At 41.7% G+C, this 25,635-nt stretch overlaps 1 protein-coding gene and 1 non-coding gene across 2 annotated transcripts in view; both read right to left on the reverse strand.

Annotated features, from left to right (window-relative positions):
* Window positions 1-4,642: 4,642 nt before the first annotated feature.
* The window catches only part of C1H1orf105 (chromosome 1 C1orf105 homolog), a 28,137-nt gene continuing 7,144 nt past the window's right edge, over window positions 4,643-25,635 (reverse strand). The window contains 1 exon segment of the mRNA XM_089911129.1: window positions 4,643-22,913. Coding sequence (XP_089767255.1) covers window positions 22,768-22,913 — 146 coding nt within the window. The 3' untranslated portion in view covers window positions 4,643-22,767.
* On the reverse strand, window positions 14,887-14,990 carry LOC115801785 (U6 spliceosomal RNA). The gene has a single exon (XR_004022132.1). It is a non-coding gene; the product is annotated as a U6 spliceosomal RNA (small nuclear RNA).

The raw sequence follows: 25,635 nt of genomic DNA on the forward strand, positions 1-25,635 counted from the left end.
GTGTGTTTTGAAAGAAAGCCCTGCCGGTCTGGCTCTCACCTTCCCGGGCTCTACTCAAGGCTCCCACCTCCTGGACAGGGCAGAACTGGGGAGGAGGGACATGTGCTTCAGGTGGGACCTGGTCCCAGCTACTTTCCTGAGATCCATAATCAGAACCCCTGTGTCAGGCTGCGGATCTGTCCAGAGCATATAGTGGAGAGGATGAATTGGCTGAAAGAAGTCATACTGGCTACATACATGTGTTTCTGAGAAACACCTGTCACCAAGCACTCATCCTCAGCACTCAAGAGCGGGAAACCCTGTTAATTCAGCAGCATGACAAATGGAGAAACTTTGAACAAAAACTATATGAATGATGTAAATTGTGAGGGAATGGAAATAATGATCTATTTATTGCGATGAAGAATGCTTATTGCCAATCACACACAGACAGTATTCCTGGTTTCGATAATTAGAAATAACCCTCTTTGGTCTAATCCCCACATTACAAAGACATCTTACATTGGTAACTGTGATTTGAGTACACTCAGACCTGGATTAGTGTTTTTTAATTGTTCACACAAACCTCAGCTCTATTAAAGAGGGTTTGGGAATTCCAAGGGTTTTCTCCTTTGCTTAGAGGAAGAGGCATGCAGAATGCAGAGGCGTGTTGGACATGCACTTCTTCAATGTTTCACACTAAGCTAAAGACATAAAATTATTCTGGTCCTTGGCAGTCCCCCCAGGACACAACTGATGTGCTTTTCTACGTGGGAGGCCTCATCATGCTGCAGAATTTCTGTTCCCAAGCTACCTCTGGCTTTATCTAGAACCCCCTTTTCCTTCTGAAGGCTAAATATACTGAAAACATTCAGTACTGCTCTGCCTTCGTATACATGGGGAGCCAAGAATGTACTGCCACAAGCATGGGTGTGCTGGATTGACTCCTGATCATCACGAGAGCCAATGGCTAAATTTCTAGAAACTTTGTGAGCTTGTTGTTAAGCCATGGGTAACTTGAAAGCGGTCTGGCTGGGAGTATTTACACCACAGTAATTGGCAAATGCTATAAGTCAGGGCTTTTCTTTCTTTGAGAACTAAAAATAAGAGACCACTATCCCTTCACCAAACATGCTATGCATTCACAATTTTTTTCAGCAAAATTTGTTGCGCATCTGCTAAATGACAGACCTTATACTAGAATTACTAGAGTAAGAGCCATAATGATAGGTGATATATGGTCTCTGGGCCAGAAGAGACTTCATTAACTTGGAGAAGCTCCCTGACTATTTTCCTGTCTACTTCAGAGACAGGTGAAAAGCTTTGGATCTATTCACACTTGAGATTGAAATAGTCTGAAGTCTCTTCCACTTTCCATGATCAAACATCCTAAGAAAGAGACTTCAGAAGCTTGTAACCAATTCATCTCAAAATAAAATCTTTACTAAATGGCAGAAAAATCAAATCCCTGATTCTTTAGAAATATTTTTCTTCCTCTTTCTCTCCTAACCCTTACTCTGGATCCTTGGGGGTTTTTTCATGCCAAAGAAATGAATATAGTAGGGTAATTCCCCGGGATAACTTGGGGTATTTGCTTTTGCTAATGCTTTCCAGATTGCTGGGAATAGGTTCATAGGGATTCCATAAATTCTATTTATCATTTATTTATTTTTAAATCTTGTTCAAATATATAATTTTCTCATTAGCCTGCCCCCTGCTCTGGTTTTAATTCTGTACCTCTGTGTCCAGAATTAAAAATGCCAAAGGGAAAAAGAGACTGACTTGCGTTATATGACTCCAGTACCACCTAGTTCTGCCACTTAACTGCTGAATGACCTTGAGCTATCACTTTCCTAATCAATGTGTAACAGAATGGTGTTTCCACCCACAGGAGCCTTTAAAGGATTAACTGTGGCCCTCTAGGATTCTTAGAAAAGAGAAAAGCAGTTGATTAGTATTTATCCAGTGCTGGTAGTCCAAAAGACAAGCTCTGCATTGTCTAGATTATGGAAAGCCTTGGTTCCCTTACCTCTAAGAACCATAATCAGCTTAGAAGGATCTGAAACCGTGGCTGCTTGGATTTTCCATTGAGCATCAAGAAAATAAAGTGAAATGCCTTGCGGAGTTATCTTCACTGAGGGACCACGAAACCACCACAGAAAGGTGGAAACAGAGTCCAGTCAGCATGGAATTCTCTTTGCTTTCCTTTCAATTTGTAACCCCCCTAATTCCCATGCACAGCCTGTTTTGGTTGCACAACAGGAAATAAAGCAGGATCAGGTGGCCCTCAAAGGCATGGGTCATCAGAGAATGTAACTCCTAGCATTCTCTTCAGGGCAACTCGAGAACGGAAGACAGCAAAGGAGCAAATCCCAGGCCTGCAAATGTGAGGGTGCAGGAGTGGGTTGAGACGTGAGGGAATTACAGATTTTCTCTGTTTCTGTTTCTTGTGGGCTTCAGTTCTTTACCTTTGCTGATTTTTCTAGAAGATTTCATTCGTAAGCCTCCTCTATTCTTAAGAGACCAAGGCTTTTTTGGAACACCTGCTCTGTGATACATGCTGAGGATACATTGGACAACAAGATGTCATTTCTTTCCACAAAGGAGCACATGGGAGAGAAAGAGAAGGAAAGATGTGAGCAGAGTATGTTAGGGAATGCAAAGCAGTAGAACAAGGGGATTGAAGAGCTTGTGGGAGGGGTCCTTAAGCCAAACTAGTTAAGTTAGAGGGAGCTTCCTGGAAGAGGAGATATCTAGGCTAGTTTAAGGACAAGTAGCTATTAGCCAGGTGAGCAGTAGGGAGGCAGTGCTTCAAGCAGAGGAAAGAGAACATGTGTAGAGACATAAGAGGACAAGGCACATCAAAAATCTCTAATCCTAAGAACAGAGCTTAGGATTTGATCAGAGAGGAGAGGCAGGGGATGAGTAGGTAGAGGCCAGCACTGGAATAATCTGTTGGCCATGCTCAAGAACTTGCAGTTTAGGGGGAAAACAAGAAACCATTGAAGTATTTTAAGCAGGAGGATAGCCTGATTAAAATTGTGGCTTACAAAGCATTTAAAAATAATATCATAATAGTAAGATTCGTTGATATTTATTGAGCACTTATTATGTGCCAGGCATATTTTGAGCACTTTTCTTGATATAATACATTTCAGTCTCACAACAGTCTTGCCCAAAGCCACATGGCAGCAAGAAGGTGTAGTGTCAGGACACAGACCCAGACAGGCTGCCACCAGCGGCCCTGCTCTCAGCCACTAAAATATAAACATCTTACATTGTTGTTCTTCATTAACAAATGTCAATTCTCATTGTTTACCTTTTCCTTGTTGTTTTTCAATTTTAAACCAGTTTACTTCAGCAATTCTCATGCACAAATAAGAGGTCTAACTGTGAAAAACTCCAGATTTCAATTATCTAAAGTCTAGGGGGGTTACAAATTGAAAGGAAACCAAAGAGAATTCCATGCTGACTAGACTCTGTTTCTACGTTTCTGTGGTGGTTTCATGGTCCCTCAGTGAAGATAACTCCACAAGGCATTTCACTTTATTTCAAACTTGAGTTTTGCTGGGAATCCACAGGCATTCCTATCCTCAGCTCAGTTTCTGGATCTCAGAATGAGTTGCTCCTCCTTTAGAGGATGATGAGAGAGAAAACTAATTCCTTCTATTTCACTCAGAACCAGTTTTGGGGAATCAAATTCCTAGTTAACACGGAGCACGATTAAGAAAAATCCATCAGAGTTAAATGAGTGATAATTTAAAAATTTAAAAAGGATGACTTTTACTTCTAGAGAGCAAGTTTGGTGCTTTTAGGAAGCCCCAGATTCTGCATAGCTCCTGAGATATGCTTGCAAATACCAAATATTACTTTTAATCAGTCCATCAACCGAAACTTACTGAGTACCAGCTCAGTGCCAGGCACCATGCTAGCTAGATACAGGGAAATGGTTAAGTCATGGTTTCTTCCTTCAAGCCTAAAGGAGGAACTCAGAGTCAGTCACTGACATTCTTACAATACGGATGTTTATCAGCTTCATCTCCCTGAACACTTCCATCTCCTCTGTGATGCTTGCCACATGTGTCTCTTAACTTGAAAGAAATCTTAACACACTCCTTCCCCTGAAATGCTCCAGTTCTGGACAGTCACTCTAGTTCAGGGAAAAGAGAGATGATTCCTGACTTGGGCTGACTGGCTGAGTCAGTTGTCACCAATGTATTACTTCCTCCTACTTTCCCGTTTGACTGACAAATGAGCAGGCATACCCTAGCCCGTGCTGTTCTTATAGGCCTATTTGGGAGTTAGCGGGCTGCGGCCATTGCCTAAAGGGAAAAGTGAAGAATTTTGATTTCAAGTCATTTAAGAAAGAATTACTATTACTTTAAGCATTGAAAACAGAAATACTTCTAAAAGATACATCAGCCCTTTGGAGAATCTCTGAAAAGCCCAGCTATGTGACCAGAAGCCAACTCCATCCCTTGCGCAAACCTACAGAGTCCTCCTTGGGAAGGTGTGACTTAGAAGGGCCTAAATGCAATGCTTGAGGATCAGTTGTCATGGAAACAAAGCAAGGACAGAAATAGCTCATTCAGTCTCATACCCCCTTTCCAACCAGGCACTGCTGGGGCGGCGGAGGGGGGTGGGGGGGCGGGGGGGGGCGCTGAGGAGACACAGCCACAGAGTAGAAGGGACAGTCTGTGATCAGAGAGTCCCAGATCGGAAAGCTTTACACTCTTAGTATTTTCCAGGAGAGCTTAACTTTCTCATTCCTCAATGGAAGAAGACATGCAGAGCTATGAGGAAGTGAGCTTTGGGGTTAATTTGACATTAACCCCATTCACAACACTCTTCTCCTGTTTTCTCTCTTTCTTTCTCTCCATCTACTCTACTTGATCATGCTCACCCCCAAGAGTGTCACAGTGACCTCTTCTGCAGGTTCCCAAGTGTTGACAAACCAGTTCCTTAACCATCACCTTTACCTCCACTGTCATCACTAGCTCCAAGGGACAGGTCAAACTTCTGAACTGGAGAGACAAGGATACACCTTTTACAAGGAAATTGGAGGCTGCCTTCTCAGAGACAGGCACCAAACTCAGCCGCACCCAAACACAGCACCGCGTCAGACTTCCCGGTGATATCGCTGCCAGCATTTTTGTGTGCTTCAGTAGTTGATGACACCTTGGTTTTACAGGTATAAAGCCTCAGTCACCTTTGACCAGTGTCCAGCACGGTGGCAGACCATAATGAGTGTATGTGGCATTGCCTGCTCAGCCCCACCCACTTCCTTTAGAAACTGTTTCTCTCTCCCCACCACTTAATCTTTATGGAATTCTAATCTAATCCCATTGCAATGGTCATAATTGATTGCTTGATTTGATAGGGTGCGTTTTCAAGTTGGGCTAGGTGCCTTCTTTCAGATTTTTCAGCTTGGAACCACAGTGGCCAAAAGCTATAAGGCATAAATCTTAGAAGATGCCTGTTGTCAGGTTTTCCGCCATGGGGAAATAGGCAGTCTGTAGCAGGGGAAGGAAAAAGCTAACACCAGGAAGAAAGGAAAAGGTAGAGAAAGAATCCACACCATATTAAGTTCCTGGCTCCAGTGGTTCCTAGGGTCTGCTACATCCCTGCCCTTTTAGTGGGTTTATTGCTCTGGGAGAAAACCCAGTATCCTTCAAGCATACGTCCTTTCTTTTTCTTTTCTTTTCTTTTTAAATTGTATGAATTGAGTTTCTGTCACTTGCAGCCAAAGGATCCTGACTCTTCTCTGGCACTTGGAGGCACTTTGTAAGTGTTTGCTGGATTACAAATGAGTAGTTTCTCAGTGTCCAAATTCAGAGTATCATGAGGCTGGAAGATGTTGGAAAGGCTGCTTGGTTTATCCCTCATTCTGGGGGCACTCCAGTCAAGGAGAAAGTGCTCTTCGTTTTTATTATTATTTTTTTTTGCGGTACGCGGGCCTCTCACTGTTGTGGCCTCTCCCGTTGGGGGGCACAGGCTCCGGACGCGCAGGCTCAGAGGCCATGGCTCACGGATCCAGCCGCTCTGCGGTATGTGGGATCTTCCCGGACAGGGGCACGAACCCATGTCCCCTGCATCGGCAGGCGGGCTCTCAACCACTGCGCCACCAGGGAAGCCCAGTGCTCTTATTTTTAAAGCCCTCCTGGAAGAAGATTTTATAACCTTCCCGGGTTACTTAACAAAGGAGATGAGAGGAACATGGACAATCATGACATCTTGAATTTCTCCTTCTGCCTTAAAAGTCCCCTGCATTCCATTCCCAGTCTTAATGATTTTCCACTTCTTATTCCAAAAATGTTATTTTAAATCTTTAAATCTTTCATCTCTTTCAATCTTCATGTCATATAAAATCTATTTGTATTTCCCAATATTTGTTTTGGTTAATAAGATTATATGTTGTTCCCTGATTACTCTTCCTGGTAATTATAGCAGCTCATCATTAAGGGGTATACGATACACATTCTTTTACTCAGCAAATATTTCCTGAGAGCCTTGTATGTGGCAGGCACTATGCTAAGAGCTGTGACACAGAAACATTATAGCTAGTTCCTCAAAGAAAATGAATCACTTAAAACCTAGTCTAAACCTGATATGGAATTTTATCTGTCTGAGTGAAATAATTACAGCTTCTGTCCTTATTTTCTTCATTGATTCATTCACTGTTCAGTCATTCGACAAATATTTTTGAGTTTCTATTTTAGGGGTATTGTTCTGGCTCTGGGTTTACAGAGTTGTTTGAACCAGGTCTCTACATTCTAGTGGGAGAAGAGAGAAAAAAAGCAAGTTGACAATTAAACTAATCATTTCAGACAGTATCAGATAGTGATAACTACCGTGATTAAAAGACGCAGAATAAAGTATTAAGCGTCCTGGATTGTAGGTAGGCTATTATAGATGACATAATCAAAGGGGTTTTCTCTGAAAAGGGGGCATTTAAACAGAGTTTATGCAAAAGGTTGAGCCATGCAAAAATCTGATCTGCATAGCAGCCCTGCCAGATGGCCTGAGGAACTGCACCTAGATGGTCTCTGGAATTCCTTCCGGTTAAAAAAAAAAAAAGCCCAGAATTTTACCCTTCCTACCTAGTTCCTGTTTTACAACAGTTTTTATGTTTCCTCTCAAAACCTTTACCAGCATCTGTAACTTCCAGATGCGGAGCCCAGAATTAGTCTCTAGTGAGGTTCTGTCAACATTACAACTCATGGCTCCAGCAACTTATGTTCATGTCTGTAAATGCCAACATGATACTTAATAAATCTACCATCTAGCCCTCCCTCATTCCAGGAAGAGCCTAAGATGCCAGACACAGACAAGTTATGATCTTTCAGAGAAAAAGAGGTAGCTTTGGGGAGCACTAAATGAGCACCCCAGTGCCATGGTTATATATAAACCTTGGTTTCTCCATCTGTAATTTTGGGGTGGTCTAAATATACAAAATATTACCTTCATAATTTAAACTCACAGGAAAGAGACTATAGTCCAGATCATCCTTACACAAGGAAGTCTACCAGATGCTCAGTGTCCTTTGGTTTCAGTAGAATGTACTGATTTTGATTACTGCTAGAGTTGGTGGACCATCATATGGGCATTGAGAACCCTGGTTGTGAGGATTTACTTTTTCTTCTGCTGGTCACTGTGACACGGCTACAGATTAAATTCTGAGATTGAGAATATTTGGGCCACGCTAGCAGTGTGAACTTAGACCACTTGTATGAGTGCCAGCTTGTAGTTTCATTTCTCACATGAGATGTTTTTCACCCTCTCTCCATTGGTGCCGAGACCGGGGCACGCAAGATTTTTTGCTGTCTCTCTCTGTGTGGTGAGTTTATTTCTTGTTTACTTCTGTATGCAAAGTGTGGCCCTTTGGTGTCTCAGCTTTATGTAGGGGTCTCCCATTAGATTCTTCATCTTGGGCATTAAAAAAAAAATTATGTATTTATTTGGCTGCGTTGCGTCTTAGTTGCGTCACGCAGACTCAGTAGTTGCGGCACACGGGCTTAGTTGCCCCACGGCATGTGGGATCTTAGTTCCCTGACCAGGGATGGAACCCGCATCCCCTGCATTGGAAGGCAGATTCTGTACCACTGGACCACCAGGGAAGTCCCTTCTTTATTGGTATATAAAATAATGGTGCATCTTTTCATTGATGGCATCTTAGATAGGGTAACATACAGTGATTAATTAGAAAGTCTAGCGCTTTGGAAATGGAATGTGAGATGGTATGTGGAATGAGGGTGCCACAGCAGGGGAGAAAGCCACTGAAAAGGGATGTGGCAGCAAATGAAAATACTACTTCATTTTCTACAGTCAGTCAGAAAAGAATAAGAATCTGACTTGACTGATACAGTGCCATTATTATAATTATTGACTGTGGGAACACTGGGAGACTGAATGCCTGGGAAAGAGATATGATACTAGTGAGACCTTGTACTTTAGATAGATGTCAAAGGCCCAAGCATAGCTAGGAGAGTGGCTCCAAGAGTTTACATCTCATTGGTACCCGTAGCTTCAAATACCACCTTTAGACTGATGACTCCTAGACATGACCCTCCAGTCCAGATCTCTCTTCCTAGGGCCAGACCATATATTCAGCTAGAAACTACCAAGATTTACCAACCTTGCCAGATTATTGCAAAAGCCTCTAAGTGATCTCTTTCCAACTGGTGTATCCTCCTTCCACTCAGCTGCCATTGTTTGTTCTTTCTAAGACCCAGTTCTGATCATGCTTTTCTCCAGCTTATTCAGTTAAGTATTACACAGCCAAATAATCCAAATAATGTCATAACCGGTATTTTGCACATGACTTTATGATCACACTTATCGTATGGTGTTGTAATGCTTTGTTTCCACGTTGTCTTTCTCATTGGACTGTGAGTTTCTACAGAAAAGTATTATGTTGGAATCTTTTTTGTAAGGCTTCCATAGAGTACACAATAGGAACTCAAGTACTGAATGAATGAATGAGAGCAAATGTTGGATTGGGCTGAGGTACCTTCCTGTTAAACATTATTAACGCCTTTTAAAACCACCACTGTGGGACTTCCCTGGTGGTGCAGTAGTTAGGAATCTGCCTACCAATGCAGGGGACATGAGTTTGATCCCTGGTCTGGGAAGATCCCACATGCCACGGAGCAACTTAGCGCATGCGCCACAGCTACTGAGCCTGTGTGCCACAACTACTGAAGCCCATGCGCCTAGAGCCCGTGCTCTGCAACAAGAGAAGCCACCGCAATGAGAAGCCCGTGCACCGCAACGAAGAGTAGCCTCCGCTTACTGCAACTAGAGAAAGCCTGCATGCAGCAACAAAGACCCAAAGCAGCCAAAAAAAACCTCAACACTGCCACATTTCTAATTAATTTATCAATTCCTTAATACATCACCCCTGTTGACTCTTGTGTAATATTCTACAAGAAAAAAAAAACAAACTTCTAAGCACAGAATTAACCCTAAAGTAAGAGCCCTCCAAACACAATTTCAGATCCATCAGGTAATACTGCATTTAAAGTGAATTAATAATTTATATATACTGAGAGCTAGGTGCTAAGGTGCTGTACATAATTACTTCGTTTAATTGTATGGCAACCCTATAAGGTATATTACTATCTTGGTGTTACAGATGAGGAAACTTAGCCAGCATAAGTACAGAGCCCAAGCGTATAACCACTATAGTTCCTCACCCCCTTAGAGGCTGCCCTTTTGCACTAGATCCAATATCGAGTGCTCTTTAAAATCAGCTTATGGACAATTCTCCTAGGAAACCCTCTCTTCACTTCCCCACCCCTCCTACTACCCTGTGCATACCTCTATGACAGCACTTCTAACGTTTCATTGTGATTATCTGTCAACCTACCTCTGCTGCCCAGTTAGGTCACAAACTTCTCAGGAGCAGAAAACAATGATATTCACTGTTGGATCTACAGCACCCAACACAATGCCTATTGCTCAGTAGGTTTTCACAGAATGTTCATTGAATTAAATTAAAGTAAATGACACAGGTCAATGGAACAGAACAGAGATCCCAGAAAAAAATCCACGCATACATGGTCAATTAATTTACAACAAAGGAGCTAAGACTATACAATGGGAAAAGGACAGCCTCTTCAAGAAATGGTATTGAGAAAACTGGGCAACCACATGCAAAAGAATGACACTTGGATCACTATCTTACACCATACCAAACATTAACTAAGACTTGAACGTAAGGCCTGAAACCATAAAGCTCCTAGAAGAAAACATAGGCAGTGAGCTCCTTGACACCTGGCTTGGTGATGATTTTTTGAATCTGATACCAAAAGCAAAAGTAATAAAAGCAAATTAAACAAGTGGGATTACATCAAACTAAAAAGCTTCTGCACAGCAAAGGAAACCATCATCAAAATGGAAAGGCAACCTACTGAACAGGAGAAATAATTGCAAATCGTATATTCAATAAGGAGCTAATATCCAAAATATGTAAAAAAAAAAAAAAACTCATACAACTCAAAAAACACCCAACAACCCCATTAAAAATCTTTGTCTGAGAAGACATTTTTCCTAAAAAGACATACAGATGGCTAACAGGTAGATGAAAAGATGTTCAACATCATTAATCACCAGGGAAATGCAAATCAAAACCACAATGAGATAAACCTCACACCTGTCAGAATGGCTACTGTCAAAAAAACAAGAAATAACAAGTGTTGGCAAGGATATGAAGAAAAGGAAACTCTTGTGCACTCTTTGTAGAAATGTAAATTGGTGCAAACACTATGAAAAACAGTATGGAGTTTCCTCAAAAAACTGAAAATAGGACTACCATAAGATCCAGTAATCCTACTTCTGGATATTGATCTGAAGAAAATAAAAACACCAACTTGAAAATATATCTGCACAACCATGTTCATTGCAGCATTATTTACAATAGCCAAGATATGGAAACAACCTAAGTGTCCACCAATGGATGAATGGATAAAGAAATTACATACGCGCACACACGAATATTATTCAGCCATAAAAAGAATGATATCTTGCCAACAACATGGATGGACCACAAGGCAATTATGCTACGTGAAATAAATCAGACAAATACAATATGATCTCATTTTTTTATGTGGAATCTGAAAAAACAAAACAAAGTTCAAACTCATAGATACAGAGAACAGACTGATGGTTACAAGAGGCAAGGGGTGATGGGGAGTAGAAGAAATAGGTGAATTTTATTTCATCTTAAATAAATTGGATTTAAAAATTTTTAAATGACCATATCTATGAACTGGTTACAGATTCATTCATTTGGGTTATCTTCATAATCAGTAATGACTGCTAGAACGAACAAAATCAAAAAGAAATGTTTTAAGTCAATGGAAAAATTACTCCTGTCCTTTGTGCAGCTATATAAGCAGAGAACCCCTCACTTCTTCTTTTTTTTAACATCTTTATTGAAGTATAATTTCTTTACATTGTTGTGTTAGTTTCTGCAGTATAACAAAGTGAATCAGCTATATGTATACATATATCCCTATATCCCCTCTCTCTTGTGTCTCCCTTCCACCCTCCCTATCCCACCCCTCTAGGTGGTCACAAAGCACCGAGCTGATCTCCTTGTGTTATGCAGCTGCTTCCCACTAGCTATCTATTTTACATTTGGTAGTGTATATATGTCCACGCCACTCTCTCACTTTGTCCCAGCTTACCCTTCCCCCTCCCCGTGTCCTCAAGTCTATTCTCTACGTCTGCATCTTTATTCCTGTCCTGCCCCTAGGTTCTTCAGAACCATTTTTTCTTTTTTAAGATTCCATATATATGTATTAGCATACTGTATTTGTTTTTCTCTTTCTGACTTACTTCACTCTGTATGACAGACTCTAGGTCCATCCACCTCACTACAAAACAGCTCAATTTTGTTCATTTTTATGGCTGAGTAATATTCCATTGTGTATATGTGCCACATCTTCTTTATCCATCCATCTGATGATGGACACTTAGGTTGCTTCCGTGTCCTGGCTATTGTAAATAGAGCTGCAATGAACATTGTGGTACATGGCTCTTTTTGAATTATGGTTTTCTCAGTGTGTATGCCCAGTAGTGGGATTGCTGGGTCTTTTCTACCTCCATTTCCTCACTTCTTTCTCACTTTTTCCTTTTTCTTTCAATTTAAGGGAAAAAATCTCATTTTACCTTATTTAAAGTCCTTTAAGCAATAAAGTCTTAGTATAATATAAAATGTTCAAAATGTTGCACATTTACCTTTATAGGAGTTTTTATATTTATATATTATAATAATTTATGTATTGTTAGATTTAAATAATGTAGAAATAGTGCTGGTGAATCTTCATTTCAGTGTGGAACCCAAAGACTGAAAGAGTGACCCCAACTGTTCCCTGTTACCAAAGATCATCTGGTCCCCACTGAACTCATGGACTGCACAGATCTAGCCCATCTACCAGATTCTTAAACCTCTTCAGGGAATGAGATTCTAAAATTTAATAGTCCATTGAGTGGAGAAAATTGTCTTTCTTTTCCTAGTGAGAAAAATGATTTTTACATTTCTTATAACTCAAATGTCTCTGCTGAAATAGAAGCAGGCTTATTTTCTTTTGTTTGGTTCTCAGCCAAGTTAGAGAATAAATTTTAATATGCATATTAAAATAATAACTCCCTTCCATGAACTTCACAAAGGGCATCAAAGAACAGCATTGTCAATTCCCCCTGGATCCTCGACCAAGAGGTTTAGTTACAATAACAAGATTTTAAAGATCAGGTCTGATTATTAGTAAGATTATTTGGCCATACACACATATTCCTTTAGTTCCACTTTGGAATGGGTATGAGATGAAATTACCACTGCACCAAAAAGTAGATGGAATAAAATTAATTAATTAATTAATTAAAGCAAATGGAGGGAAGCCCTAGGCTAACTCATTGCCCTTGGGGGCAACAAAGCCTGCCCCCAAAACTGGACTCCTTATTTCTCTTCTACTTTCCAAAGGTTTCTCAATATTGAAACTGATCCCCTCTCTTTTAACACAAAAATTTCACAACCTCCTCGAAAGTCACTAATATGCAAAAGATAACTAATAGTTTTTGGCTAGAGTCTAAGTTTCTGAACATCCTCACCAGCTAAAAAGACTTTGCTCAGATTTACTTCCATTATGTTCTATTTTAACATAATAAGAATATTTTATTTTAAATATGTGTACATGCAAAATATTGAAATATTGCATGCACTTTCTAACTACACTCCTCCCCCATAGATCATGATATGTTCCTCCTGGGAATCCCTGGGCTTTCTAGTTTTGGTCTGGCCAGACTCCCTTCTATGGGCAGCCCTTTGAAACTTGTTCCACGATGGGGCTTTGTCATAGGTAACCAGACTTCCAAGATGATGAACTCCTGCCCGTGACATTTTCAAGTGTCTCCTTTCCCCTCCATACACACTCCTGCACCTCCCTCCCCACTGGTGCTGTGCTCCACTTTGGGCTCCAGCTGTGGACTGGAAAACCAGGGCTGACTGCTGTTAAGACTCGTTCACTGACTTTGCCACACTCTTGGGTCTAGTCTGCCTTCCTACCCTCTACCATCCACCGCCCAAGCCTTGTCTATCCTTGTGGGCGAGTTTCATGCCAGAGCCTGCTTCCCATTCCAAACACATGACACACACCGATAACAGGCTGAGAGAACAGAGGCCTCTGCCTGGAGCAAGCACATGGCATTCCTTACCCTGAGAAAACACAAGACGAGGCTTGGCTTGGCTTGGTTTGGAGCCGTTTTTATCCCTCAGAAGGTAGAGGATTCCACAGAGGAATTGCTACTTTGGACTTAACTCTAACAAAGTTGAGGTGATTGATTGCAAGGAAATATGAGATATACTGTGTTGAATAAGAACTGGGCACTGTTTACAATCAAAGAGGCAGAGTAGGGTAGTGGAAAGAGCTCCAACTACATGCTCAGAAAGACCTCAGTTCAATTCCCAACTTGGTGTGAACTTGGCGAACTTATTTAACATGTGTGAGTTCAACTTCCTCATTCATATAATGGGGATAATAACTCTACCTATTTTGTAGGGTTGCTGTAAAGATGAAATGTGAATTCACAGTGTCCAGCATGTAGTAGGGAACACAATAAGTGCTCAGCTGATCATTTATGAGCATACAGTATGAGTTTGATAAATGTTAGTTTAAAAAGTCAGCTTTCCAAATGTTAAATGAAAATTTGTTTGCTCCTGCGGTCAGAGACTCTAAATGGAAACCGTGAGTGCTATTGCATTAATCCTTGTAGCATTTTTTCTTTTGTGCCATTTGGCTAATTAAATATTTTATTCTTTAAAAATTAATGGGTCAAGGACTTCCCTGGTGGTGCAGTGGTTAAGAACCTGCCTGCAATGCAGAGGACACGGGTTCAATCCCTGGTCCGGGAAGATCCCACATGCCGCGAAGCAACTAAACCCATGCACCACAACTACTGAGCCTGTGCTCTAGAGCCCGTGCGCCACAACGAAGCCCGTGCGCCTAGAGCCCACACTCCGCAACAAGATAAGCCACCGCAATGAGAAGCCCACATAGCTCAACAGAGATCCAATGCAGCCAAAAATAAATAAAAATTAATTAATTAATTAAAAAATTAATGGGTCATGATAGTAAAATAAGTTTAAAAGCTGAACAATTTACCAAAAAATATATAAAAATGACTCTTAAACATATTGCAAATATGTCTGATCTCATAATTTGAGAAATACAAATTTCAATTACACAGAGGTATAATTTCTCTAAAATTGATTTAGAAATAAAAACTACTACCACTCTTGTCGAAGCTGAGGGAAACAGGCATTTGCATACATTTCTGGTGATAATATAAATTAGAAAACTCTCATAAAGGGATATTTTGCAATATCTAATAAAAATACTTATCTTAAAAAGTATGGAACGCTTCACAAATTTGCATGTCACTCTTGTGCAGGGGCCATGCTAATCTTCTCTGTATCCTTCCAATTTTAGTATACATGCTGCTCTTATTATTGAGACAGATACTTTTATCTTCATTATAGAGCACAGGAGACCAAGATTCACAGGGGTTAAGTAACTTGACCAAAGTTACACAATTATAAAGTATCACAATTCCGAGGTTATCCCTGTGATTCTATCAACCTGATATGGTCAGAGTGTTATCTCATGCTTATCAGAAGTTCTTATTGGTAGTTACATAGGGATTTGATTAATAGACAAGAAAAATTAGTAATTTTTCAATAAATCGTTCACACCTGGTAGCAGCATTTGACATTACCAACATGAAGACAGACAGTATTTAAAGAGGTCTTTAGCATTCTAAAACACAATTATCTTTGTCTCTTTGACAGGCAATTCATTGAAAAAAAGAAGTTGAGGTATTGGTTTTTTAGATTAAAAGAGCCAAAAATGCAATGTGTCACTTGATTTGATTTCGTTTTGTCAAAGCCATGATAGACATGTTGGCAACAAACTGGGGAATTTGAATATGGACGAAGTGGAGAAAACAAGCAGGAATTATTGTTCATTTTTTGTTACTTTTGATAAAGGTGCTATCCTTTGAAGGAGAATTTTGCGGGGGTGGGGTGCAGAGCTGCAAGTGGTAAAATGAACTATTAGTGGTAAAATGTCATGTGTCTTTATTTTTAAATGATTGAGCTAAACAATATGTAAATAGAGGAAATGTGACAAAATATTGACAATTGTAGACCCTATAGGTGGAGGATACATAGGTGTTCTTTGCGCTACTAGTCCTACTTCTCTGTATATTTTAATGTTTTCATAATAGAATAGAGATTTAAGAAAAGGCCCTTGAAAATCGCTGATCTAAAGGGAGGGCTTTAAAGTCATGCCATGGGGTTTGGCTCCTGACAAGGCTTGTATCAAAGACTGAGAGGAAGACAGAGGACCAGATAGTCAAACTTGGGAGGACTAATGATTGATGGAATCTAGATTTGAAAATGGCTGGAATCTAGCCAGGGGAACCTTAATAAGGAAGAATATAGTCATGTATATAGGTTTTTAAAATATTAGCAGCCTGAGGAAAGCAGTCAGAACAGCTATTCTCACTAAAAGGACAAAAAGGCTTTAGTTGGTGGCAAGTCAATGTGAGAGAATGAAGTGATGTAGCTGCTAGGACAACTAATGCCCTTTTAGTCTCATTTCTGGAAGCAGGAGGTCCAGAACAAGGGAGAGTGATGGTCACACAGCCACATCCGGCCAGGTCACATCTGGAGTTTTAGATTCCACTCTAAGTCCCTTGTTTTGAGTGGCACTGGGATAGGTCCAGAGAGGATGACTGGGCCACATCATACTAGCCAAAGAACCTGGGGCTCGTAAGGTTAAAAAAAGACTAAGGGTCAAAAAGTCCACAAATAATACATGCTAGAGAGGATGTGGGAAAAACATTTGTATGCTGTTGGTGTGAATGTAAATTGGTGTACCACTATGGAAAACAGTATGGAGTTTCCTTAAAAAACTAAAAATAGAACTACCATATGACCCAACAATTCCACTCCTAGGCCTATATCTGGAAAAGACAAAAACTCTAATTCGAAAAGACACATGCACCCCAATGTTCATTGTAGCACTATTTACAATAGCCAGGTCATGGAAGCAACATGAATCTCCATTGACAGATGAATGGATAAAGAAGATGTGGTACAAATGTACGACGGAATACTACTCACCCATTAAAAAGGAATGAAATAATGCCATTTGCAGCAACATGGGTGGACCTAGATTATCATACTAAGTGAAGTAAGTCAGACAGACAAAGACAAATATTATATATCACTTATATGTGGAATCTAAAAGAATGATACAAATGAACTTATTTACAAAACAGAAATAGACTCAAAGACATAGAAAACAAACCTAAGGTTACCAAGGGGGAGGTGGGGGAAGGGATAAACTAGGAGTCTGGGATTAACAGATACACACTACTGTATGTAAAGTAAGTAAACAACAAGGACCTACTGTATAGCACAGTAGTAACCTATGAAGGAAAAGAATTGGAAAAAGAGTGTATACATAACTGAATCACTTTGCTGTACACCTGAAACTAACAAAATGCTGTAAATCAACTATACTTCAATTACATAATTAACTATTCATTTATTTTTAAAAAGACTAAGGAGAACATGGTCATGCCACCAAATATTTCAAGGGTTTTGTGCAAGAGACTAGTCCCATGTAGGCAGTGCCATAAAAAAGAAGCAGGTGCACTTGTTACAATAAAATGAAGCATTTTTGTAGCAGTGCCCAGGAAAGGACTGTGTTTGTTAAATGGACAGCTTGCGTGGATCATTACTGCTCCTGTTTAATGTAAGGAGAACACTGGGGAACTGATGCAAAGAGAGAGGAAAAATAAGTGAAAGTGCTTTGAAAAGCTTAAAATGCTACATAAGCTTGAGACATTTGTTACTACTTGCCAGAACTAGCATTTCAGTAGCAAAACTTCCAAGGGCCAGAGATAAAATTTATCTTTGACCTGGATGCTTGCCTGAACCTTGTATATAGTATCAAGGACTCCTTTGTCTGTTTTTTCAGGAAGATGAGTAATTATGTTGATAGTTTATCAGATTTCCAATTCCAAAGCTAGAAATCTCCCTGGCAACTCTTGAAGGGTTTTTTTTCTTTTCTTTTCTTCATTTCCTCTTTTTTTTTTGTTTTTGAGTCAATGAAAAACATTCATGTGGTTTAAAACTCAAAGAGTAAAGAAGGGTGTACTATGAAAAATCTCCTTCTGTCAATTTCTGTCCTCTAGCCATTCAGTTCCACTCCAAAGAGCCAACTGATGTTACCCAGTATCTTTCTTGTTTTTTAGACACTCTTACTCTTCATGTAGTTTTCTCCATGTGAGAATCTAGGAAGCAAGGAGAGAGTCCTCCTCTCTGTCCTCCTCCTTGCTCCTCTCAGATTCTCAGCAAGGGATCTGAAAGTCACTGACTCTCTGGCCATGTGACATCCCATAGGATGGTCACTGTTACACAGGACCCAGGGGAGGCCAATCCCAAGAGGTTTCGGAACAAGTTTTCCTCGAAACTGCAAACATTTGCCAATGCCTTATTTCAGCATTCTGCACTCCACTGGCCAGGCAGTTAAACCTCTTGCCAAAGACTCTGCAAAGAACAAGAGATAACATTGTGTGTGGGTGAATATGTCTATTTCTCCTCTGACCAACTTTCCTGATGACGTCACACAATTGCACCTTTGTTCCTGTCCAGTGGGCTGGACAGTTGGTGCTATGAGAACGTTATTGCTGCAATCACCAGGGTTCAGTTTATAGTGGAGAGTAACTCATGCTTATTCCCATACTGGCCTGTACACATGCTCTTCATTTGTGTATATGTGTGTTGTTTCTCCAATGATAAGTTAGTCAAAGGCAGGGTCCTAATACCTAAACCCTTTGTATCCTCAGATCCCCAAATACAAGGATCTCACCTCTTATTTTTTCATATTGTTTAGCAACTGAGAAATGGACTTTTCTTCCTTCTAAGTATCTCTTGTGTATGTGTCTGCGTAGCTCCCATGGGGATATGGTGGGAGCATGAGATATTGTTCTCATCCTCATGAAGTGACACATTTTTCTAGAGAGGCAAGAATTACACGTATGAAATAGGGACAGTACTTACTAAGGTGCGAAATTAAGATGGGCTTGAGGGGGACATGGTTGAAACATGATTGATCATCTCAGTTTTTTCTAGAGATTAGTTTTAATCTTGATTCTTAAGGCTGTAGTTTATAGATTTATTAACAGAAACAAGTCTGTGCTTCCTCTTCTTCCTGGAAATTTTCTGTATTCTGTTGGGCAGGGCCATCCTCATCCTTCGGACCTCCCCCAACTGGAGTAGCTACATCCACAAAGGACATTCTAGACAGGGCTTCCTTAGGAGGAGACAAGGCCATTCTTCCAACCCTGTTACACTTCTGCTCCCTGGAGTTATATGATTCTTGCACATTTTCAGGTAGATGGGCAGCTCTAATGTGTAATACCACAGGGCCCAGGAGCCAACAGACCCTTGACAGGCCTCCCATGAGCTTTGACAGTCGGGGGCCAAGGAAAAGATGAGTGACCCTGATGAGGGCAGAGGCAGTAAAGGCCTGTGGGATTTCCCAAGGTTAAACTGGGGACTGGAGGTGACAATGGCTTTGTGTTACATACTTGATTTTTTGCATGGATTCTCCTAAATACAGAATTTCTCTCCATTTCTGGCAGTAAAAGAATTCTGCTGAGGGGCTTCCCCAGTGGCGCAGTGGTTTAGAATCTGCCTGCCAATGCAGGGGACAAGGGTTTGAGCCCTGGTCTGGGGAGATCCCACATGCCGTGGAGCAACTAGGCCCGTGCACCACAACTACTGAGCCTGTGCGTCTGGAACCTGTGCTCCGCAACAAGAGGCAGCGACAGTGAGAAGCCCACACACCGCGATGAAGAGTGGCCCCCGCTTGCCACAACTAGAGAAAGCCCTCGCACAGAAACGAAGACCCAACACAGCCAAAAATAAATAAATAAATTAAAAAAAAAAAAAGAATTGTGCTGATTGATTGCTTTTTAAGTTCCCTGTTGGGGTGAAAGAAGATAAAGAGTAGGAGTAAGTCTGACTCGTGTCTGTAGATTTTTATTATAACAAGCGTCATTTATTTTTAAAACAGCAAAATCTGGCTTTAGCCTTGAAACAAACAAGTCTACCCAAGATTATCCATGTTAAAAAATAAATCTGAAGGGCTTCCCTGGTGGCGCAGTGGTTAAGAATCTGCCTGCCAATGCGGGGGACATGGGTTCAAGCCCTGGTACAGGAAGATCCAGCATGCTACGGAGCAACTAAGCCCATGTGCTACAACTACTGAGCCTGCGCTTTAGAGCCCATGAGCCACAACTACTGAAGCCCGTGCACCTAGAGCCTGTGCTCCACGACAAGAGAAGCCACTGCAATGAGAAGCCCACACACCGCAACAAAGAGTAGCCCCTGCTCGCCGCAACTAGAGAAGAAGCCTGTGCGCAGCAACAAAGACCCAATGCAGCCAAATTAATTAATTAATTAATTATTTTTTAAAAAAGTCAATACCACCAAAGTTTGAAAACCTGCTGCTGCCTTCTCTCTAATCTCTGCCAAGGGACCAGATTTCTCAGGTAGGTGAGTTAAGCATCCTGGCATCCCTTTCCCTGGAAGGCTGGAGATGCAAGGGTATATGCTGTATACTAGATGTTCTCAAAGCATGGTCTGGGGACCCCTGGAGTCTCTGAAATCCTTTTTGGGATTTCTGTGAGGTCAAAATTATTTTCATAATAACACTGAGATGTTATTTGCCTTTCTTACTTTTCTTGCCTCCCAAGGGTATGGTGGAGTTTTCCAGAGGCTACATGACATGTGATGATGTTATCACTCTGATAGAAACTGGAAGGTGTACTGTGTATTTTTGTGTTTTTAAATTTATCCATTTTAATTTATAATATAATTGTCAGTGGATATAACCCACTATTTAGGAGTGCAAAAGGTTCCTAAGATCAAAAATTTTAAGAACCATGATATAGACCAGGAGTCCCCAACCCCCAGGCCACAGACTGGTACCGGCCTGTGTCCTATTAGGCACCGGGCCGCACAGCAGGTGGTGAGAGGCGGGCTAGCAAGCAAAGCGTCATCTGCGGCTCCCCATCGCTCGCATTACTGCCTGAATCATCCCTCCCACCGCCTCACTGCCCCGGTCCGTGGGAAAATTGCCTTCCACAAGACTGGTCCCTGGTGCCAAAAAGGTTGGGGACTGCTGATATAGACCATCATTCTCAGTCACCATGCTAGAACACTAGCAAACACCATAATGTTATTCTTTTTGATGAGAGTTTGGAAACACCCAAGTATTCTAGATGAAGACTTCTTAAGGAGATTTAGGAAGCATTCTATCTGTCTATGTACATAATATTCAGATTACCTCAAAAGCTCTAAATAATTGTGCTGGGGGCTTGTATCCTCCCCTAATGTATGGGTATAGGTGCCCCAAATCCTTTTACTGGATATGCTAATTTGAAAAAAAAAAAGAGAAGGAAACATCTTTATCTGTGATTTGTCTGTCCTTTGACAATCATCTGAAATGGGATCATAATTCATGCATACAGCCTTCACCTTGAAAGGCAGTGCGTGCTATTTTTGGAATTCTTGAACTCTAAATGAACTGAAACCAAGAATCCATAGCCTACCAGGAATATAGGGCAATCAAGCAAGTTTTTCTGGTTTGGGAGTTTGTGTGTGTGCCTGTTTGTGCCCACGTGCGCACAAGAAATGAGGTCAATTTGGTCACCAGGCCAGTTGTTAGATATTTCTGAATCCCATTCTTCAAACACAGTCAGCACAGAGGTTGGTTCTCACATGTTGGTCCAGTGCCCATTTAGTCAGGAGCTTGAGATTCCATAAGGCCACTGCCTCCTAAGCAATGGAAGGGACCTTTATGTTTTTTTAATAAATTTATTTATTTATTTTTATTTATTTATTTTTGGCTGCATTGGGTCTTTGTTGCTATGTGCAGTCTTTCTCTATCTGCAGCAAAAGGGGGCTACTCTTCATTGCGGTGCGCAGGCTTCTCATTGCGGTAGCTTCTCTTTCCGCGGAGCACAGGCTCTGGGCGTGTGGGCTTCAGTAGTTGTGGCACGCGGGCTCAGTAGTTGTGACACACGGGCTTAGCTGCTCTGCGGCATGTGGGATCTTCCCAGACCAGGGCTCGAACCCGTGTCCCCTGCATTGGCAGGTGGATTCTTAACCACTGCGCCACCAGGGAAGTCCTGGCCTTTTGTTTTATACAAGCCCTCCTGAAGCTGGGCATGGAGCATGTGTGCCCATAAATATAATAGTTACAAGCCTAGACTCTTCCTTTGTCTCCCTCACACACATGGACTACGACAGAGTTGGAGATATATATCCTCAAACTAAAGTAACCAAACTACCAAATACAAGCATTTGTTTTGGATTCGACTGAACACAGATTAGATGAACATCTGTTATATGCAAGGCACTAAAGAAGGCGGCATGAGAATGGCAAGACAGACACTGTTCCTGTCCTCAAGGGTGGCAACAGCTGATCACCTGTCATTTTCCAGTTACTGCAACCCAGTATCCTCTGTCATCTATCAGAGTTAACTGACAGAGATAAGGACAGAAGGGTGACCTCCATTTCTCTCTTTTATTCTTATTAGGCTGAATTCATGAGGGACCTCCTGGGGCCATCTCTAGCCCCTTGCCCTGAAGGAAGAAATAATTTTCACAGAAATTTCATGTCTTAGAAACAGAAAGATTTTGTCTATTATAAAGAATCTTTAGCAAAGTAAAATGAACGACACTCAATATGTTCCATTTTAATCAACATATCTTTATAATCATGGACATTAAACCATTTTGTTTTTAGGAGAAATGAGTGATAAGATAATGGCAAGAGCTAGAATTCTAGCAACAGTTAGGAAGGCAAAACTGAGTCATTATTTTTATTTTTTTTTTTTGCGGTACTTGGGCGTCTCTCTGTTGTGGCCTCTCCCGTTGTGGAGCACAGGCTCCGGACGCGCAGGCTCAGCGGCCATGGCTCACGGGCCCAGCCGCTCCGTGGCATGTGGGATCCTCCCGGACCGGGGCACGAACCCATGACCCCTGCATCGGCAGGCGGACTCTCAACCACTGCGCTACCGGGGAAGCCCCTGAGTCATCTTTTTCATGCTAAGAGGAAGTGATGAGAAGGCACTAGTGTCAGAAACTGGCTTGGTGAGGATGCTTTCTCTCTGAGAGTCTGGAAGGGGATGAGCTCCGACCACTCACTGCCTCATTGTCTTGCCCACTGGTTCCTTTCTGGGCAAGGAAGAGAGTTGCATGTCCTGCAGAGTGTTGTAGGCATCTGACAGCAGTCCACGGGAGACAGCTGTTCTGGGGCCCAGGATGGGCAGTCTGTAGCGAGCGCCCTCTGGAGGACAGTGTAAGAAGGAAGGACAAGGGCTCCTTAGAGTCTATTTTTGAAATCTACTCAAAATAACCGATGTCACCAAAGACTTCTTTAACCTTATAAAACAGCTTCAAAGTTCACATGAGAATCCATTTTACTAGAACCATCTTAGCCCCCACCAACTTAAGCTTTTACAAATCTTGACAAAGAGGCCAGAAAGGAGTGCTTAGAAACATAACTCAAATATTTGGAGACATTGCCAATTAAATTATAAATGAAGGGGGCTTCCCTGGTGGTGCAGTGGTTGAGAATCTGCCTGCTAATGCAGGGGACACGGGTTCGAGCCCTGGTCTGGGAGGATTCCACATGCCACGGAGCAACTAGGCCCGTGAGCCACAACTACTGAGCCTGCGCATCTGGAGCCTGTGCTCCGCAACAAGAGAGGCCGCGACAGTGAGAGGCCCGCGCACCGCGATGAAGAGTGGCCCCCGCTTGCTGCAACTGGAGAAAGCCCTCACGCAGAAACGAAGACCCAACACAGCAAAAATAAATTAATTAATTAATAAAACAAAGGACTAGTCTTTGCCAAAGAATGACTGAAGTTTAAACAATATATATAAATGAAGATAAAGTGTGTCTGGAGTTGTAACACAGGTCAAAGGGAAAAGAGGATTCAATTCTCAGAAGACTTTTCAGGGACACGTATATGGTTCTGCTCTTCAAACAAACGTGATCTTATGAAAGGCTACAGTAGTGGAAAAGTACTTGTATTTCAAAAGGAACCTTCATTTTATGAAATAATTTATTTTAGTGCTCCTTAAAATCCTTACCATCCTGACCTCTTCTTTGAATATGAGTTTATATACAGGAAGTTGGTTAATATTCAACTCTTCGAAAATACTCATTGTGCAGGAGAGTAAATCAGTGCATAAAATAGCATCTTCCCATTGGAAATCACTGAATGACTAAGGGAACTGGAGTCCTGAATTCTCTGGAAGAAGCTCTTTAGTCCAGCTGAATGAGAGCTAAGAGATGTCACAAGATCACAAACCTAGGACCCAGTTCAGTGTCATTGCTGTAATGAAGAGGAAACAGGTCCAGGGTCGTGACGGACTGAGGACCAGAACCCAGATCTCCTTAATCCTAACCCTCTGTGCCATATCTCTGCACTGGGCCAGGTGGCAGACCTAAGTCAGGTGGTTAGCAGCTCTACCAATGTTTATGGACAAGAGCCTGTGAGTGTCATGGAACTCTGGACTCAAGGCCAAAGTCAAGATAAACAAATCCAGAAGAAACCCCATCACTTACTAGAGATAGGCTCTTTCCATTTACTTAGTTCTCACTAATAATTATTGAGGACATATCAAGTTTAGCTGAATCCAGAAAAATACTAGAGATTACTGTCATGATCAACAGAATGAGTTAGACAGTCACTGGCAGTGATGGTCGCTGGGATGAGTCAGCCATTTGGTATTTGCAGCATGTCCACAGGCTACGCAGCACAGGGATGTGTCTAAACTGTATAAACCAGTGGGGCTGGGGCAGTGTCAGCAGGTTTTCTGGGTCAGTCAAAGGTGAAGGCTGCTTGTACTGAGCGTCTGCCTCTTGCGGGTGGTGGTGGGCAAAATGCTTCTCTGGTTTTAAAGGTGGGAACACAGAGACCCAGATAGTTTCAACAATATGGCCAAACCTGTCTAGCAAGACTAGGATGTGAATGCAGGTCTCTTTGCTCCTAGGATTTTTCTTTGACCTCAGAGAGCACACACAAGAGCAAAGCTCAGCTCAGAAGTGTTGCGACTGGAATCAACTGCAGATCTACCAAGCTTCAGCTCCATAAGCACCCTCTCTGAAGTCTCACCTCCAACACTGCTGCCCTTGGATGAACTCTATGGGCAAGAACGAGGTCTGTCCAGAACATAATGTGCTGATCTATATGCACTGAGTCTAGTTCTTACACTGGTAATTGAAATACACTCCCAGGGTTAATAAATTGATGAAAGGCATCTTATCACACTGTCCTGTAGAATCAGATAATAAACATTCCTGCTGAGGGAAGGGCATGTAATTGTGTGTGAGTGTGTGTACACGTGTATGTGTGTTTTATCCTTTGTGAGGCAGACCTGAAAAAAATTCAGGTTTAAGGGAAACTCAGAATGAATGTATGGCTGGTACGGAGAACCCTGAAACCAACTGCACATGCCTGTCACCCAGTGTTCCCTAGGCTTCAGGAGAATGAAGTGGTTGCAGGCAGATGGGGGCAGCTTTCATTGGGAGGATGCTCTTAGCTCTTGGAAATTCAGTCCACTTAGGCTAAATGAAAGTCACGAGCGAGGCCAATATTTTTGGATACATAAGAAGGGATTGGGACTATAGCAGTCTTTCACTCCGCTAGAGTGGTTATCTCCTAACCTCAGCTGTCGCCTGAGTCTCTGGTCCTCCCTCTTGACATCCCTTCAAGATAACCCTTCTACCCGCAAATTTCCTTTCTTGATGTCCTCTCAGTTCAGTTCTGGCTCTAGCTTCTCTGCAACCTCCCAGGATAGAGATTAGACTTTCCCATCAGTACAAAGTGAACTTGATTTTCCTTACTGTGTGTATCAAATAAGAGAAAAACTGAAAGTGGCTTCAGTTAATCTGGGAGCAAATGAGAAGATGGACAAAGTTACTAAAGTGGCAGCCTATACTGCATTAAACCCTTGAATCATATCACTCCAAAGAATGACCCACCTCCTCTTTGCCAGCC

The sequence above is a fragment of the Delphinapterus leucas genome, chromosome 1 (assembly GCF_059928025.1).
Source record: "Delphinapterus leucas isolate spDelLeu-1000000601 "Yukka" chromosome 1, BTC_Dleu_Yukka2, whole genome shotgun sequence".
Lineage (NCBI taxonomy): Eukaryota > Metazoa > Chordata > Mammalia > Artiodactyla > Monodontidae > Delphinapterus > Delphinapterus leucas.